The sequence below is a fragment of the Trachurus japonicus genome, chromosome 5 (genome assembly GCF_045865225.1).
Source record: "Trachurus japonicus isolate A0001 chromosome 5, Traja_1.0".
Taxonomy (NCBI): domain Eukaryota; kingdom Metazoa; phylum Chordata; class Actinopteri; order Carangiformes; family Carangidae; genus Trachurus; species Trachurus japonicus.
Window position 1 is genome coordinate 10,690,897 of NC_140911.1, and position 15,285 is coordinate 10,706,181.

The 15,285-nt window shown below is 45.6% G+C and overlaps 1 protein-coding gene across 1 annotated transcript in view; it reads left to right on the forward strand.

Annotated features, from left to right (window-relative positions):
* The window catches only part of slc25a26 (solute carrier family 25 member 26), a 54,810-nt gene extending 39,937 nt beyond the window's left edge, over positions 1 to 14,873 (forward strand). Inside the window, exons 8-10 of the mRNA XM_085776143.1 lie at positions 2,628 to 2,692; positions 5,711 to 5,784; positions 14,199 to 14,873. Coding sequence (XP_085632269.1) covers positions 2,628 to 2,692; positions 5,711 to 5,784; positions 14,199 to 14,295 — 236 coding nt within the window. The 3' untranslated portion in view covers positions 14,296 to 14,873. The remainder of the gene's footprint in view (positions 1 to 2,627; positions 2,693 to 5,710; positions 5,785 to 14,198) is intronic.
* Positions 14,874 to 15,285: the final 412 nt, after the last annotated feature.

Sequence of the window (15,285 nt, forward strand, 5' to 3'; positions counted from 1 at the left end):
TTGTTTTACTATGACAACAATCCATAATACTATTATTGATAGTCAGTGATAACGATGTGTTTCTGGAGACAAGGAAAAAGGTTTTTGAGGATGTGTTTTTACTGAAACTACCAGACAGGTTCATGGAGGCGATCGCGTCCCAAAACATTTTTCTGGCATCAGCCTTCAAGGTGTGTACACACACTGAACCTGATTGGCATCTTCTCCACTTTGTGTTGCATCCGTGTGGGTTGGACGAGTGACAGCTGACATTCCATTCGGCTCATGCAACATCACTGCCGGCGTAGCTCCTCCCAACTTTGAGAAGGTCAAACACCTGTCAGAGAATGCAGGGATGTTTTAGCAGGTTATAGTTTAATACGTGTGAAGCTGTGTGTTGTTTGTGCTTGTTTGGCAACCTGCATGAAGAAAAAAAACGCACACAAAATGGTCAGATGCTGATGCAGAGAGACAGCATCAGCACTGCAAACACGTAACTGTCTCTGGTGCTTTCAGAAAGCAGTGATGGACATTTCACTTGTACAGTATCAGTATAAGAGAGAGAGGAAGGTAGTATGTGCGTGCAGTATTGTAGCTCTGAATAGCAAATGTGTCACATCATCTATCCTTCAACCCGGTCTCCATCTTTGTTCGTGACAAAAAAAAAAGCAGAACAAAATGTCAAAATGCATATTTCAGAAGAAGAACAGTCCTGCGCTGGAGTTGGCCCATGGAGCTGATATTGGATAGTTCAAGCTTTCAGTCCATAACTCTTGCGACACCACAGCGCGCCAGACAGGACAGGAAAATTGAGGTTAGCAGCTCTGGGGGCGATGAAGAGATGGAGATGGAGGTGAACGAGACAGCACCCCGAGGAGACGAGATGTGGCTCCGTGCCACCCCCACCTGGGCTCGGTCCACGATGGGAGGAAGAAGGAGAAGACGAGGGAAGGAAATTAGAGTAGAAGAAGTGAGATGAGAGACATGAGATGTGGACAAGAAAAAAAAAAAAAAAGATGTGAAAGAGTTTTTTGATAAGGAACAGATCAGATCAGGGTGTTTGCCCACATCAGTGAGGCTGAAGCTTTTGTTCGGCCAGTGGGGAACAAAATCTGGATGAGACTGAGGTAACTTTATATAAATATGGATGTATGCAGGTGTGTTGAATTTCAGTATTCAGCTCAAAGCAAACTGACGCACTACTTTTCCAGAGTGTTGATGGAATTTTTAATGACAGGAAAAATGACAGAGAGGTGTTGAGCTGGAAGAATAGAAGACGACTTGAGCCAAAAGCTAGAAAAAGAAGACGAAGAAGGGGGGGATCAGGGGGGTCGGCAGTTGGGGGGAGGAGAGGAGGGGGGAGTGTGGGGGCGTAGGTCCTGTGACCGAGCCGCTGTCCAAGAGGGAGCCTCAAGTTTCACTCGCTTCCCCTTACATTGCACTTCGCACTCTCTCTTTCACTCGTACATAATCTGCTTGACACTGGAAATGCTCACACAAGCGCATTTAATCATCGCAAATATCTCCACTAACACCGCGCACTGACTTACGACGGGCTTGACCCTGTCTGAACCGCCTGGAGAGAACCGCCTAGCCCGAGACGGGATTACATCACCGACTGGTTCTTTCGCCGTCTAACCTTCATCACATCACATTGCGTTTCCAGCCAAATTTAGATCCTCCAATTCAGCGCTCCATGTGCAAGATTTATAAGGATAATGCATCCTTTTATTGCTCTCCAAGAATATTAGAAAATAGCCCTGCAGTATCTTTTTCATCCTTGCTGAAGTTTCAGTTTTATTCACCCAAGCAAGAGAAGAAAAAAAAAGAAAAAAAAATCATTTAAACCCACTCTTCTAAGCAGCCAGCAGTAACTAGTAAAATGTAACAGTGTGTTACACCATGCTGGACCTCAAGCTTTCCTGTATCCTCAGCTCACTTACAGTCACATTGCTCCTCGGTGGCCCGTATGGATGTGTTTACCCAGAGCAGTTGCTATGTTTGTGGCAGAGTGTCACACACACATGCACACACACTCGCACAAACACGCATACATTCCCACTTAAACACACACGCACACTGCAGCTCAGCGGGGACACCTCTGGATCGCGCCGCCCCTCTAGCTTCCAACTTGGAGTGCTGGAGGGAAGTCAGGGTGTAACTGCTGTAATAAAACCTTTCAGTGGGAGTGAGTGTATATGTGTGTGTGTGTGTGTGTGTGTGTGTGTGTGTATCCAAATGCGTCTGCTTTTAATGCTTGTGCGTACAAGCAGGTGTGCCTGTGTGTGTTTGTGTTCTTGTGTGTGTTACAGGAGGGAGTGTGTGTAGCTCAGGGGAAGGCGTGGGTTGGATGAGGCCGGAGGAGGGGGGGTGGGGGAGGGGGGAATAGAAGTGTGTCTGTCTGGTTTTTGTGGTCTAATAATGGGGAAGGTCTCGGATGGGGAATATTATCATTTTTATGAACTCTGCGGAGACGGGGGCCAAGAGCTGCACTGTTTATTGCTAAATTAATACGTTACAGTAACTGCGGTTAAGTAATTGGACTTTTTAAGGGTTTATTTTGAATATTTAAAGACTGTTCTGAGAGCAGAGAGAGGCCCCCTTTTATGTCTTGTACTTCACCAAACGTGTGTATTTGTCTTTTGTAGGTGCAGTAGCGGCGTTTGTTACCACTCCTCTTGACGTGGCGAAGACCAGGATCATGCTCGCAAAGGTATACACAGTCAAACACACACAGCAGCGCACAGCACACCCACTGGCAGCGACTTTTAAACACTGCTGTCAGGTGATGCCTCGCAGGCAGAGAGCTGAGCCGACCTGCAGCCTGAGCAAATTTCAACAGTGTCAGCAGCAGCAGCAGCACACAGGACGGAGCGAGGCCGAGGTAGCACCGGGACAGTAGTGAGACGTACACACACACACACACATTCGTCTTCTGACCTGGACTATGGATAGTGTCGGAGAGACGTATTTGTGCGCATGGTTAGTGTTAGAGTGAGGACTTGTTGCTGCTCCAGAGGAATTTCCATCTCAAGGCTGCTTGTCACCGAGAGGTGAACCAGAGGACCAGTGTCCCACTCCGCTACTCTGTGGAAGTGTTCTAAGGCTGCCCCCCCCCACCCCCCACCTCCACCTCCACCTCCACCCCCCCTCCTCTGTGTGCAGAGCAGTGGACCTCCCTCCTCCTCCTCTTCCTCCCCCTCTCTCCACCTCCTCTTTTCACTTCTGGCTCGCTCTGACTGTACGTCTGGCTTCCCTCACTTCGTCCTGTGTGTGTACGTGTGTATGTGTGTGTGTGTGTGTGTGTGTGTGTGTGTAAAGGGTAGTGAGTTCAGAGTTACCCCAATCCGCCCCCCCCCCCCCCCCCCCACATACACAGACACACACAAACACACACTGACTGTCCTTGGAGAAGACACAGTGTTCCACCTCCCCTCCTCCTCCGTCCTAAACTAATGAGATACTGGAATTAACAAAACACTCGGCCGGTCTTGATCTTCTGTGAGAAGCCGTTGGCCGAAGGTGGAACAGCGCGGTACAAAGGCTTCCTGTAAACATGATCTGAAATGCAGCTGCTGTAATTTACCACCAGCAAAGGACTCGGCCTGCGTTGCCTCAGAGCTGTTCGGTTATAACTTTATAAGGCCAAGATTTTGATTCAGCAGATGCAGGTTAACAGGGGAAAAAAAAGGCTTCATCTCGTTCAGTGAGAATGAAATAAAAGCCAGGAGTGAAACTTCTTCAGCTGAGAGATTGGAGGTGTCTTAGTTTAAAACCTGTTCACAGATTATAAGGATTTTTAACAAGTTAACAGTGTTGTAACATTCAAAATTTATGATGCAGCTCATGTTTGCAGAAATTAAGCTAACAGTGTCAATATTTGCTGTGAAGTGAACCTTTCTTATTTATCTTGCTGGGTACAACAGTTTGCATTGTAACTGAATATTATATTTGTTTATATATTTGCTATTAGAACATTTAATTAATATTAATATATTGCCTGTGCTATGATCTAGTCTTGGAGATCACAGATTCCCAAGGTAACATTTTAAAAAGTTTCCAAAAAAAAAAAGGATTAGTTTTCTGTCAGTGGCCTTATGAATGAACTCATAGTCATTTAGCACTAATTAGAATAGAAGTGTAAAATGTGCACTTGTAAAGTAAAATATGACCAAAACGGATCTATGCTGCTCTGGTTCCCTAAAGGTGTGACATGTCATTTTTCAATATCATGTCAGTTCAAAGTTTGGTCCCACAGCAACAAAGGAAGGACAAGTCGAGGCAGGAGGGTGGAACGGAGACAGACGGAGCGAGCCGGGCTGGTGTTGATGGGTATGGACGGTTTGGATCAGTCGACGGGGGGAGGAAATGTGGGTGTTGGAGCTTGTTACTTCAGTTTCCTTCCCACAGCAGCAGAGGAGAAGGCTTCTCTCTCTTTTTTTTTCCTCCTCCGGCCCGGCAGGATGAATGAGCGGTGTTGTACAGTAGGCAGTCTGGCGCGGAGGACGCAAACGAGGGCGGATGTCCAGGGCACAGCTGGACGTGTGAAGCTCCTCCAGGACAGGACTCCTGCCACACCACCCTGCCTGCAGCAGCAGTGACAAGCCTGGCACATCACACTGCTGCTGCTGCTGCTGCTGCTGCTACTGTACAACACTGCTCCTCTGCTCGAGCTGGCCTGATTCCCGCCAGTGCACCACACTATTGCCATTAGTGTCACTTTAACTCCCCTCCACATGTCAGGGTCAGGCTGATGTGTTCAAACGCCGTCTTGACGAGTCAGTGTAGATGCTTCGTGTTGTTTATAATGATTGCGAGACTTAACATAACAAAGCAAACAAAACAAAACGAGAGGAAACTCATAGATTGAGCTGTTTGAACTTTTTTTTTATGTCAGCACTAGTTGCACAGGGACTATGTGTGTGTGTGTGTGTGTCTGTGTGTGTGTTTTGGACACCCTCTTCCTCCGTTCCCTCCCTCCACCATTCCACGGCGGTAAAGGAAAAGAAAACTTGTCAGACGAGGAGAGGGGAGACTCATTTCTCAGCCACCTGTCTCCAACAGAAACATAAGGAATAGGGGTGGCTTTTTCTTTTCCCTCGCACATGAAGATAGAAAAAAAAATGCGGGAATCTTCCTCCGGTTCCAGCAGATCCTGGAGTCGCAACCTACAAATGGACGTTGCAAACTGTTTCCTACATGTTCAGCGAGCTGTGGCGTGGATTGGCGTGCATGCACCTACACACACACACTACAGCTACTATCCTGGTTTTAGCCTTTCCCTCCACCGCCTCTTTCTTTTTCTGCTGCAGCCACCCACCCTCACTTAACCCCACCAGGCCTTATCCTGCAAGCTCTGCCACTTCCCAGTGATGGATTAAAAACTCTCTGGCCAGCTAAGCCGTATTGTGTAAATAAAAGTGCCAGACTCACGGGTGTTGGGTGGTGGGGGGGGACTTGTTGAGTGTGTTTTTGGGTGGGCAAATGGCTCGGTGTGTTTTCTGAGCCGTGAGTGTATGGGTGGGTGATGGAGGTGTCACCTGCGCTGACACAGCTGTCCATGGCGAGACGGAGGAATGAAAGGAGGAGGAGGAGGTGGTGGTGGTGGTGGTGGTGGTGGGGGGGGGGGTCTAACCGGGGGCATCTGTCCGGGGGAGCAGGAAGGGAAGAAGACAATCTATCTGTCATCACACCTCTATAATGCTCTCTCTCTCTCTCTTTCTCTGTCTAGGCTGGCTCGACCACAGCAAGTGGCAACATCCCAGTGGTGCTGTACGACGTGTGGAAGAGCCGCGGCCTTACAGGGTGAGTGTGTGTGTGTGTGTGTGTGTGTGTGTGTGTGTGTGTCTCCATTTTGGACAGTTGCTCCAAGACTAGGGATGTCACGATTATACATTTTCTTGGTACGATTATTGTCAGAGAAATAATCACAGTGTTACAATTATCACAATTATTATGCATTAACACTATGAATGTGTAAAATCAAATATAGTCAAAAAGTAATTACATTACTCATTGTTAACACAAAATATTTCAAGTATCTATTAATATATGACCAATTATTAATCCCCAGGGGAAGTGTTTGAAATATTCGGGTCATAAATTGTCATCTATACCAAATTTTTACGTATCATTTTTTTGTTTTGTTTTGTTTTGTTTTTAAATACAAATGACACTTACTAACGTTTAAATTCCTACCAATTCAATGTTACATTAATTAAATGGACCAGTATCTGAATATTTACCTTTATTTTGGCAGACATCTGCCGATATGGTTCCGACATAATCTTTTTTGGGAAGTGACAGTATTTGGGAATCTTTATGATTAATTAATTGTGCTGTTTAATACCACGATTAATTGTGAAAACAAGTAATCGTGACATCCCTATCCAAGGCTAAAATTGTGATTGCTTAAAACTGTTTTATCTCAGCACTTTTTGGGAGGTGGTGAGGGGGAGGGGAGGAGAAGGGTTGGGGGGGGGTGGATTTATAGCTGCAGCTGAAAAATGAGATGTATAAAAGCTTTCCCTGCCATCTTGCTGCACCGGCCTATTGATTAAGGTGTTACAGGGGGGCCAAGTGGAGGGGTTTATTTGAGTGTTTTGATGTGTTTATGATGCACAGCAGACAAAAGGCCAGGTCTAATGGGGCCACAGAGGGCTGCCAGCACTAAAACAAACCCTCATCTCACAGTGACTGATGGGGCTTCTTGTGTACAAGCCGCCATCATTTAGTTGGGATGCACCTCGGCTCGATTGCTCGTAGCAGATCTGGTCTGGGCCCGGGCCAGGGACCAGTGGGACGCCGCCCTCCCCTCTCCCCCTCCCCTGACTCACAGACACACACTGACAAGCCACTGTATCATTGTTTGTTTGTGTAGCTGCAGTACTGTAAAATCTAATCAGTGAGACATTACACTTTGTGTTTGATATGAGCCACAGGGGGATTCTCCTCCAACTACTTTAAAACGATGTTTGAGACTCCAAACGTTCACGCCCTGACTACGAATCCCACTCTCCTCGCTGCTACAGCAACCAAGTGGTAATGTTCAGGAGAGCTCTTTGATGCCGGTGCCCACCTCTGCACCACACCTTTGATGTTTTTTTCTTTCTTTTTTTTTTCCTCCTCTTTCTCTCCTTCCCTCTTTCCTCCAACTCTGCTCCCGGGCTCAGCGATATCTCCGAGCTCAGAGAGCGTAGACCATAAGCTCTACATCATGATGAGCCCCTGAAAACCTTCCTCTCTCTCCTGATATAGTATGTTTAACTAGTGGAAGGTGAAGAAAAGAAAGAGAGGGAGCAAACTTAAGAGAAAGAGATGAGAGAATGAGACGCAGAGACAAAGGAGAGTGTGTAGAAAGTGAAAGGGGGGGGACGGTTGTTCCGCAGGGCCAAAGGCCTGGTGGTTGCGCTGGTGCATGCCTGATACAAATTGCTGGGGCTTTAAAGCTGTAATTATGGTAATAGGCCCAATTGCAGTGTAGTGAAGCTCTAAAGTGCTTCCATGTGTGTGCCATGCCCCGGAGACCCCGGGTGAGCAGAGAGCGGTGGAGCTCACACCGGCCTCCCCCAGTAACCTGCAAAACAACCAAACTGCACCAGGAGTCGTGTCAAAACAGAGACTAATAGGCAGCATGTCCTCCAGGCTGTGTCTGCTCTGTGCCTTATGTAAACCACAATGGGAGAAAAGTAAACAAATGACAGGTTTTTCCCGCATATGCACAACAAAGCAGAGAGTCTGGAAGGTTGCGGTGAACCTTAATTGTACTTTTATGGCAGCGGCAATCTGAGTTTTTCGGCTTAGGTAATCAGGTCGAGGAAGGTGAACACTGTTCCCCCACCCAGTTCAAATACATCTCTCACTTACAGGGGTGTGATTGGAGGAGCAGAGATCTGCTGTGAACCTGTCGGCTCAAGTGAAACCTACTTTACTTTTACTTTTTGTTTTATCAAGTGAAAAATAGTTTTTAGTTTTTGTTTTTTGGGGGATTCGTTTTTTTAGTTTCCTGCCTTGCATTGTGTGGCTCAAACTAAAGAGAAAGGTCATCTTTATTTTTTGTTAAATGCATTTGTTGCAGATCTCAACTCTTTGACCAGAAAATTAAAGATGATACACAAAATCAGAAAACACAGCTAAAGATTCTGCAGCCTTGAACCAGTTCTTTCTTTCTTTCTAAAGATATTAATCTTTAAAAACATTCAAAACTTACATTAAAGACCCTTTAAATAATTTCTAGGTAATTGAAGAAGCTCTGGGACAATTTATTTTTATGAAAAGGTGTATTTGGCAACAGCATGCAGTGCACATTGCCACAGACACAGTGTGTGTGTGGTTTTCTGTGGACGAGTGTGTGGTTTGTGTTTTTAGGAGAAGTGCTTTAACATCTGTGTTTCTGACTTGACTTGTGTTATTGTCATCCACCTTTGTGTCCAAGTAATTCAAGTACACCCACCCCCTACTGCAGGAATGCATAAAACATCAAACTGTCTCAGTTTTGATTAAGACCCACACACAGGTTAGAACTAGTCTCTTTCTTTTTAAATGTACGCTATAAAAGAGCTGTATATCTAAGAGGCGCTATTTATTATAACCTCGGCGTTGTTCCTACGAAGGTGCCAGAAATTTTGCACCAACACCTTTCTAAACTAAAGCCAAGACATTTTCTTTGAGCTCATCGCCATTCTTCCATATGCTCCTGTCAAGCCTCGAGACTATATTTAGTGCGATTCCTCAGGAGAGGTGATTGGCGGACATTCGGGGAATGACGGCGCTCGGTGGCCGGCCAGGCTGTGATGTCAGAGTGAGTCAGGGAGCCCAGGGGGAATATCAGAGCTCTGGCTCAGCTGTGACGTGTCAGGGTCCACAGGTGGGCCCGGCCCCAGATAGGAAATGTAACGCCAGTCCAGAGCTGAGACAAAACAAGAGCGTCGAGTTTAAAATTAGTTCATTCCTCTCACTGCTGGCCGTCACATGACAAGACAGAGTGGAATATGTCAGGACTTGTTGTGTCTAGCGTGTCGTCGTTCGGCCGTCCAGCTGCCCGCTGGACAAGTTTTCCTCTCCTCACTTTTGTCTCTTTCCGTCATTGGATTTTGATGAGCTTTGGATCCTGTTAAATATTGTTGTGTGAGTAATGTTCAGAAGTTGCCTGGAGGGGGGAGAGGGCCCGTGGCTTGGGTTTCAGCAGATGGTGATAGATAGCTCTGTCGAGATGGAAAGAGCTGAAGGGCAGGACAACAACCTCTGACTAATGTCTCCACGTTTATTTGGAGCATTTACACCAGTCCACGCTTACACAAACACACTTGAATACTCTCTCCCTCACACATACACACTCACTCTTTGTGTCTTATACACACACATACGCAGACCAGCCGTGCGCAGCCAGCCAGCCCTTCACTGAGCGTCTTTTGGAAACACCCGATCTGGGCCGGTGCATTCTGAAACGTGGAGTTGTGTGAATGGTTGGGATGTTTGGAAGATCCGTGACATGCTTGGTACCTTGTAAAGCTTTGTACTCTACAAAAGTGATGCGCAAGTGTGAAGTCCATCGGTGATCTGTGAGGGACCGAGCTGAAACACACGAGGAGCCACAGGTTTATTTTTAAAATGAGAATTTTATTTGCCCAAATGACGTATTGATCATTTACAAAACCAAGTAAAATTGCTCTGGTTCCAAAAGACGTCAAATTAACAGAACTGGGCTTAGTCCGGGATCACAGAGTAATATATCAACCCAAATGACAAACATACACGCTAGCTGATCAGACCAGCTGTGCACACAGAGCGATAACATAAACACCTTAACTAGCAAATAAACAGAATGGGACAGTTAGTCTGTGGAAATCAAGATTTTGTTGATGCTTCAAAACCAAACACAAGTTTAAAGAAATACTCAATAATCAGAACGAAATAACCCCAGTCCCCCCGTGATGTGGCAGGCACTTGGTACAGTCTTAATAGGCACTTCCTCTATTTAAGACTCCTGCTTCCTGAGGCACATCCTTCACCCCATCCTGACCAGATGATCCTGGGAGCTGGAGTGAGGAAATTCCCCCCAAGCACTTATCAAACTAAACAAAAAAAGATATATTGAACAAAAATGATGAATATACAAATATTCATGCTACATATAGAACTAATGCAACTGCAACAAATACTAGATACAGCAGGTATGTTGTCTGAAAAAAAAGAGCTTTGTGTCTTTTTTTTGACAAGTGTCAAAAGTCTAAGATAGTGAAAAAGGTGTCAGTGCATGAGAGTTGCTGCCATTTGCTGTAGGTGTGGCCACCACACGACATAACCCAAATCTTAAATTACCAGTGAAAGAGCTCCACTCAAGCAGCCACATATCGTAGCACAGTAGGACACAGTAGTGTGACCCACGTGGCAATAAATCTGACCCTAATTTCTGATAAAGACTTGGACAGTAGCCTGTGGTGGGAGTCTGCACTGAGACTATTAAGTCAATATTGTTAGAGCAGAAAAAAAGACCTGCGGCCCCTTTTGGCCGCTGTGAGCTAAATGCTAATATCAGCATGCTAACATCCCACTGTTTGCACAGTTTGACCATGCGCACCACTTTTTATTTTATGCCTTAGTCTGTCATTTGCCTACTAGTGCTTTAAAGGAGACTTAAATTTCCCCCTTTTCCACAAATTAAAATAGTTCCCATGGTGTCTTAAAGACATGTCTGTGACATGCTTCGGTCAAATTACCCCAAGGATCAAACATCACAGCACTCTTTTCATCTGCTACCGGTACCGGTACTCACAGGTAGAGGTGGTATTATGAACATTTTAAAACTAATAACAGCATTGAATGACAAATGAGGGAACAGCTCGTAAAACCACATGGATTTCATTATAGGAATTCTGCAAATTACAGATTTTTTTTTGTCCAGCCTTCAAAAAGTGATATTTCCATAATATGTCCCCTTTAAATGCAAAGTTCTGCTGCGGCTGTGGCTGATGGGAAAGGTCATCATTCCCAAAAGTGAAATAATGATTTGATGATCAGATGGATGGTTCAGGATTGGGACAAAAAGGTCCTGTTTGCTGTAACCATTCGTCCTCACCACACCGGATATAATGAGGAATACAACTACGCTGTAAGATGTAGTGGACTTAACACAGAGCTCTCAGTCTCCAAAGCTCAGCTTCATCAGTCCCCCCGACTGAGTTGGTATTTTACAGTAGTGGTGTATCAGGTTGGTTGATTGATAAACACAAACACATACTATCTTTTTTTATTTCATCTTATCCTTTGTCAGCTGTTATTATCTCCACTGGTGATGGCACAGTCTTCACACCTCTTCTCACAACAGCTTTGCTACTGTGGTAATCATCTCCTGCACAAACACATCACCGCCCGCAGCCTTGAAAATGTTGTATTTATGTCCATGTTGGTCGCTATTAGCTACATCTTGGTCCTCTCAGGATCTCTCCAGGGAAATCTATGGAATGCTTTGTGCTCATTGCTTGTTTCTGTTAAAACACCCTGGATAAACACAAATGTCCTGTGTCTTATAAGACACAGATGAGGCAGTAACACATCGAGCGGCGCCTGGATGACAACAAGAGAAAATGCTTCATCGACTTTGAGATGTCATACGCACACAAATATGACCCAAACCCTGAGCACAGCAGGGGTGCAAAAAACACTCTGCCAAATGTTTAATTTTGAACCAGATTTATTGGAGATCCATCCAATAGTTGCTGAAACATTTCACTGTGAACCAAAAAATGTGTTCCCAATGTGATGCAAAGAGCAACAGTCAGAGGACGATCAAAGTGTTCAGGACACACCGTCTGTGGAGGTTTTTTATTTTGTGCCAGTCCACAGAGTTTGTGTTTGGATATTTCACTTGATATGTGAAAGCTGTGAGCTGCTGCTGGAGCTGGAGCTGGAGCTGGAGCTGGAGCTGGAGCTGGAGCTGGAGCTGGAGCTGGAGCTGGAGCTGGAGCTGGGATCAGAAACCTCGACAGGATTTATTATATGGGCAGAAAAAACGTCTGTAGGAAATCTCATGGCAGTGGATTCTAGTCAGTAGTTGTGGAGATGTTTCAGCCTGGAGCAGAGCGATGGACCATCAGACCAGGACAGTTCCTCCAATATTTCAGAAGGCTTGTAAAAGATAAAATGGACAGAAACAAGGGTCGAACACACAAGCCCACACAGATGATGAATGCAGACAGACATTTTGTGTGCGTAGACAGTTTTACGTACTTTCTCCTCACACACACACACACACACACACAGACAGAGCAAGGCACACAAACACACAATAGTCTTCATCCATTACATCTGGCTTGGATGGGTCCAGACCATGTGAGCGTGGGGGCGTTTTGGCAGACGAAAGGTGTTGGTAGGCAAGTACAGAAAGAGAGAGAGAGAGGGAGAGACAGAGAGAGAAATGGGGAAAATAAAAGGAGAGAAAGAGAGAGAGAGAGGAAAACGCAGATGAACAGACGGCACAATGTGAGCACGTGTCTGAGAAGTGGATGACGCAGCAAGAAAAGGAGACGGAGGAGAAATCCCCGAACAACTGAGCCAGCTGAGGGGGCCGTCGCTGGACAGGGAGGCCGAGAGAAATGGATGGATGGACAGCAGAGGGACATGTGTGGATGTCATCTGGCCATCAGTCATGCACTGAGAGAGAGAAAGAGAGAGGAGAGGGGGGGTGAGAGCTCCAGGGAGCCCCCAGGGTGGGGGCTTGAAGCCTAATCCCAAAAACAGCTGTGTGTAGTGGGGAAGGAGGGGAGATTGGAGGGAGGGGGGGTTTGTTCTTGGGAGATGGGTGCTCTCTCATGTCCCATCACATCCTCTGACCCCTGCAACGTCAACAGCTTCTTGTCAGGGCTCGGTCGCTGTGACTCGTGGGCCCCTTCTCACTCCTTGTAAAGTGGTTCCACGCAAAGAGGCTTCATGTTTGCCCCCCCCACCCCATCTCCCATGGACCCTCTGCACTCGAGCCGGCCCTGCCTCCGAGAAGCTGCCGTAAATCACTGGCAGATACTGTCGATCGGTGCAGTGATACATGAGAGGGCGTGCGCTGCCCTCAGCTCTGTTCACAGCGTTTCTTAATAAAAACGCGCAGCAGGCAAACTTTGGGGAAGAATTTTCCAAGCTCAAAAAAAAAAAAAAAAATCAACTGTAATCGTCCTGTAATGCTGCCTTGAAATGAAGATCGGGTGTGTGCATGTGGCAAAGCTCAGAAATTCCCGACATGCCGTGAAAAATGTAAGGCGCTGTATGTGGTAGATACAGTGGGATTAGACTTAATTCACTGGAGAGGATTGTGCTGTGGGAAAAATAACATGCTTCCAGATCCAGCTTTAGTCTTGTTGTGCTATTAATTTTCTGTCCTGTCACCTCTTGTGTGGACGTATTTGTTTTGTCGCTGTGCTTATCTGAGACTACAGGAGTTGTGTATGGTTGGAAGTAGCGCTCGTCCCTTCACAGAGCTTTTCCTGCTTGTTTTTACACTGACAGTGAAAATAAACTCAATTCATGTGTTCAGCTTTAGGGTCAAAAATGTGAAGGTTTGTTGCTACGTTTCTCAATTAGGGACTTTTACAGTAAATGCTAATGTGTGGTCTTTCCTGATATCAATGCTAAAACAAGCTCGAGCTCTTAAAACCAAGAGAAGCTGCAGCAATAAAATCACTGTCTTGTCTCAACTGGATCTCTTTCTTCATTCCTTCCTTCCCTCCTTCCTTCCTTCCCTCCTTCCTAGTCAAAAGGAAATGAGAAGTGAGAGAGAATTGTAACTGAATTGAAATGTAGCTGTGTGCTCCTCAACCACAAGGACTGACCTGGATTTGTACTGTTTTTTCTTTTTTTTTTTGGTTAAGGCATTAAGTATGTTTCCATCTACCTACCTACCACAGTTATGGAAATGTGAAATATTAGCAAAGATGGCAACATATTGCAAAAGTATTTTTACACTTGGCTGAGTCTGGACAGTTGGTGTATTGATAAAAGACAAAACGCAACAAAGTGCAATGGAAAGAGACATGGCCAATCGATCATAACAATTGAAGCATGTGAGTGCTGAGCTGCAGTTCAAAATCCAGAGCTGCTATGTTTGCTGTGATATAAAATCGGCAAATCCTCACATTTTAGAGACTGAAACCATCTTAATGTCTGGTATCAACATGGTTGATGACTGTTTTTAATGCTAAATTTAAAGGATATTGTCTCTCCTTTTTCCACAGGCTGTTTGCAGGTAGCATACCGAGGATAACCTTCATCAGCATGGGAGGTTTCATCTTCCTGGGAGCCTATGAGAAAGTCCGCCGTTCTTTGCTATAGCAGCTGGTCGTCCAGTGATGGTCGGGTCCGGAGCCCAGACCTGCAAGAGCTGCAGCGGAGAGCATCTTCAGGAAGCAGCACCCTTGTCCCCTGGAGGGCCCACCATGCACTCCAATGCTACTGGGCCCCTGAACAACGAGGGTCACCCGGTGCTCAGGGGAAGAGCCGTCCACAAGTTTGATAGTATGACTCACCATTCCTGCTGATCTGTGCCCTGCAGGTTGACTTGACCAGACTCAGTTGCATTTGTTGAACTGCACAATATGAGCAGTGAAGCATCTCTGCTGTTTAATGTGTGAGTGAATGAATGAGTTACCGTTTTAAAGACTGTCTCTTCTTCTACTTTGCTTCCCTTTGGGCCGCCTTCTCCACATTGTTTCATGATTATTTTAGTGTTTTATCCATATTTTCTCCTCTCCATTAAGCCAAGCCACCTGTGTTAAAGATCCACCGGGGAGACACAGTAATATCTCATCATTGTTACATTCCCGCTGGAGCACAACTGAGCTCATCCATCTGCAAGAGCTTTAAATTCATACTAGAGATGCCTCCAACAATAAACCACTTTGTTAAATTAACACGGCTTTTGTTTTATTAGGAGCCCCAGGTGTCCTGCATCTCCCTCTGTGTTACAGCTGGGGGGGTATATCTGTCGACTTTAATGTGAAATATTAATATTAGGTGACAGGAAAAGATCAATTAAGATGGCGACTGTCTCTGTAAGGTGCAACTTGCAGGTTTATGCAAAGTTAGTGTGATCCAAATTAAAATACCGTTGTTGATTTCCAGCAGGGCAATGAGAGAACAGAAGACAGATTGCTCCATCACAGAGTTATTAATGGTGATGGATGTTGTTTTCACAAAAATCTATATTTACAAAAGAAAGATGTTTAAACTGTTGTCTGAGGGTTTGATTGAAGATCAATGAGGTGTCTGCTAACTTGGAAAGCTGCTAAGCTGGAAACGGGGAAACGGTTAGCAGTACTGTCT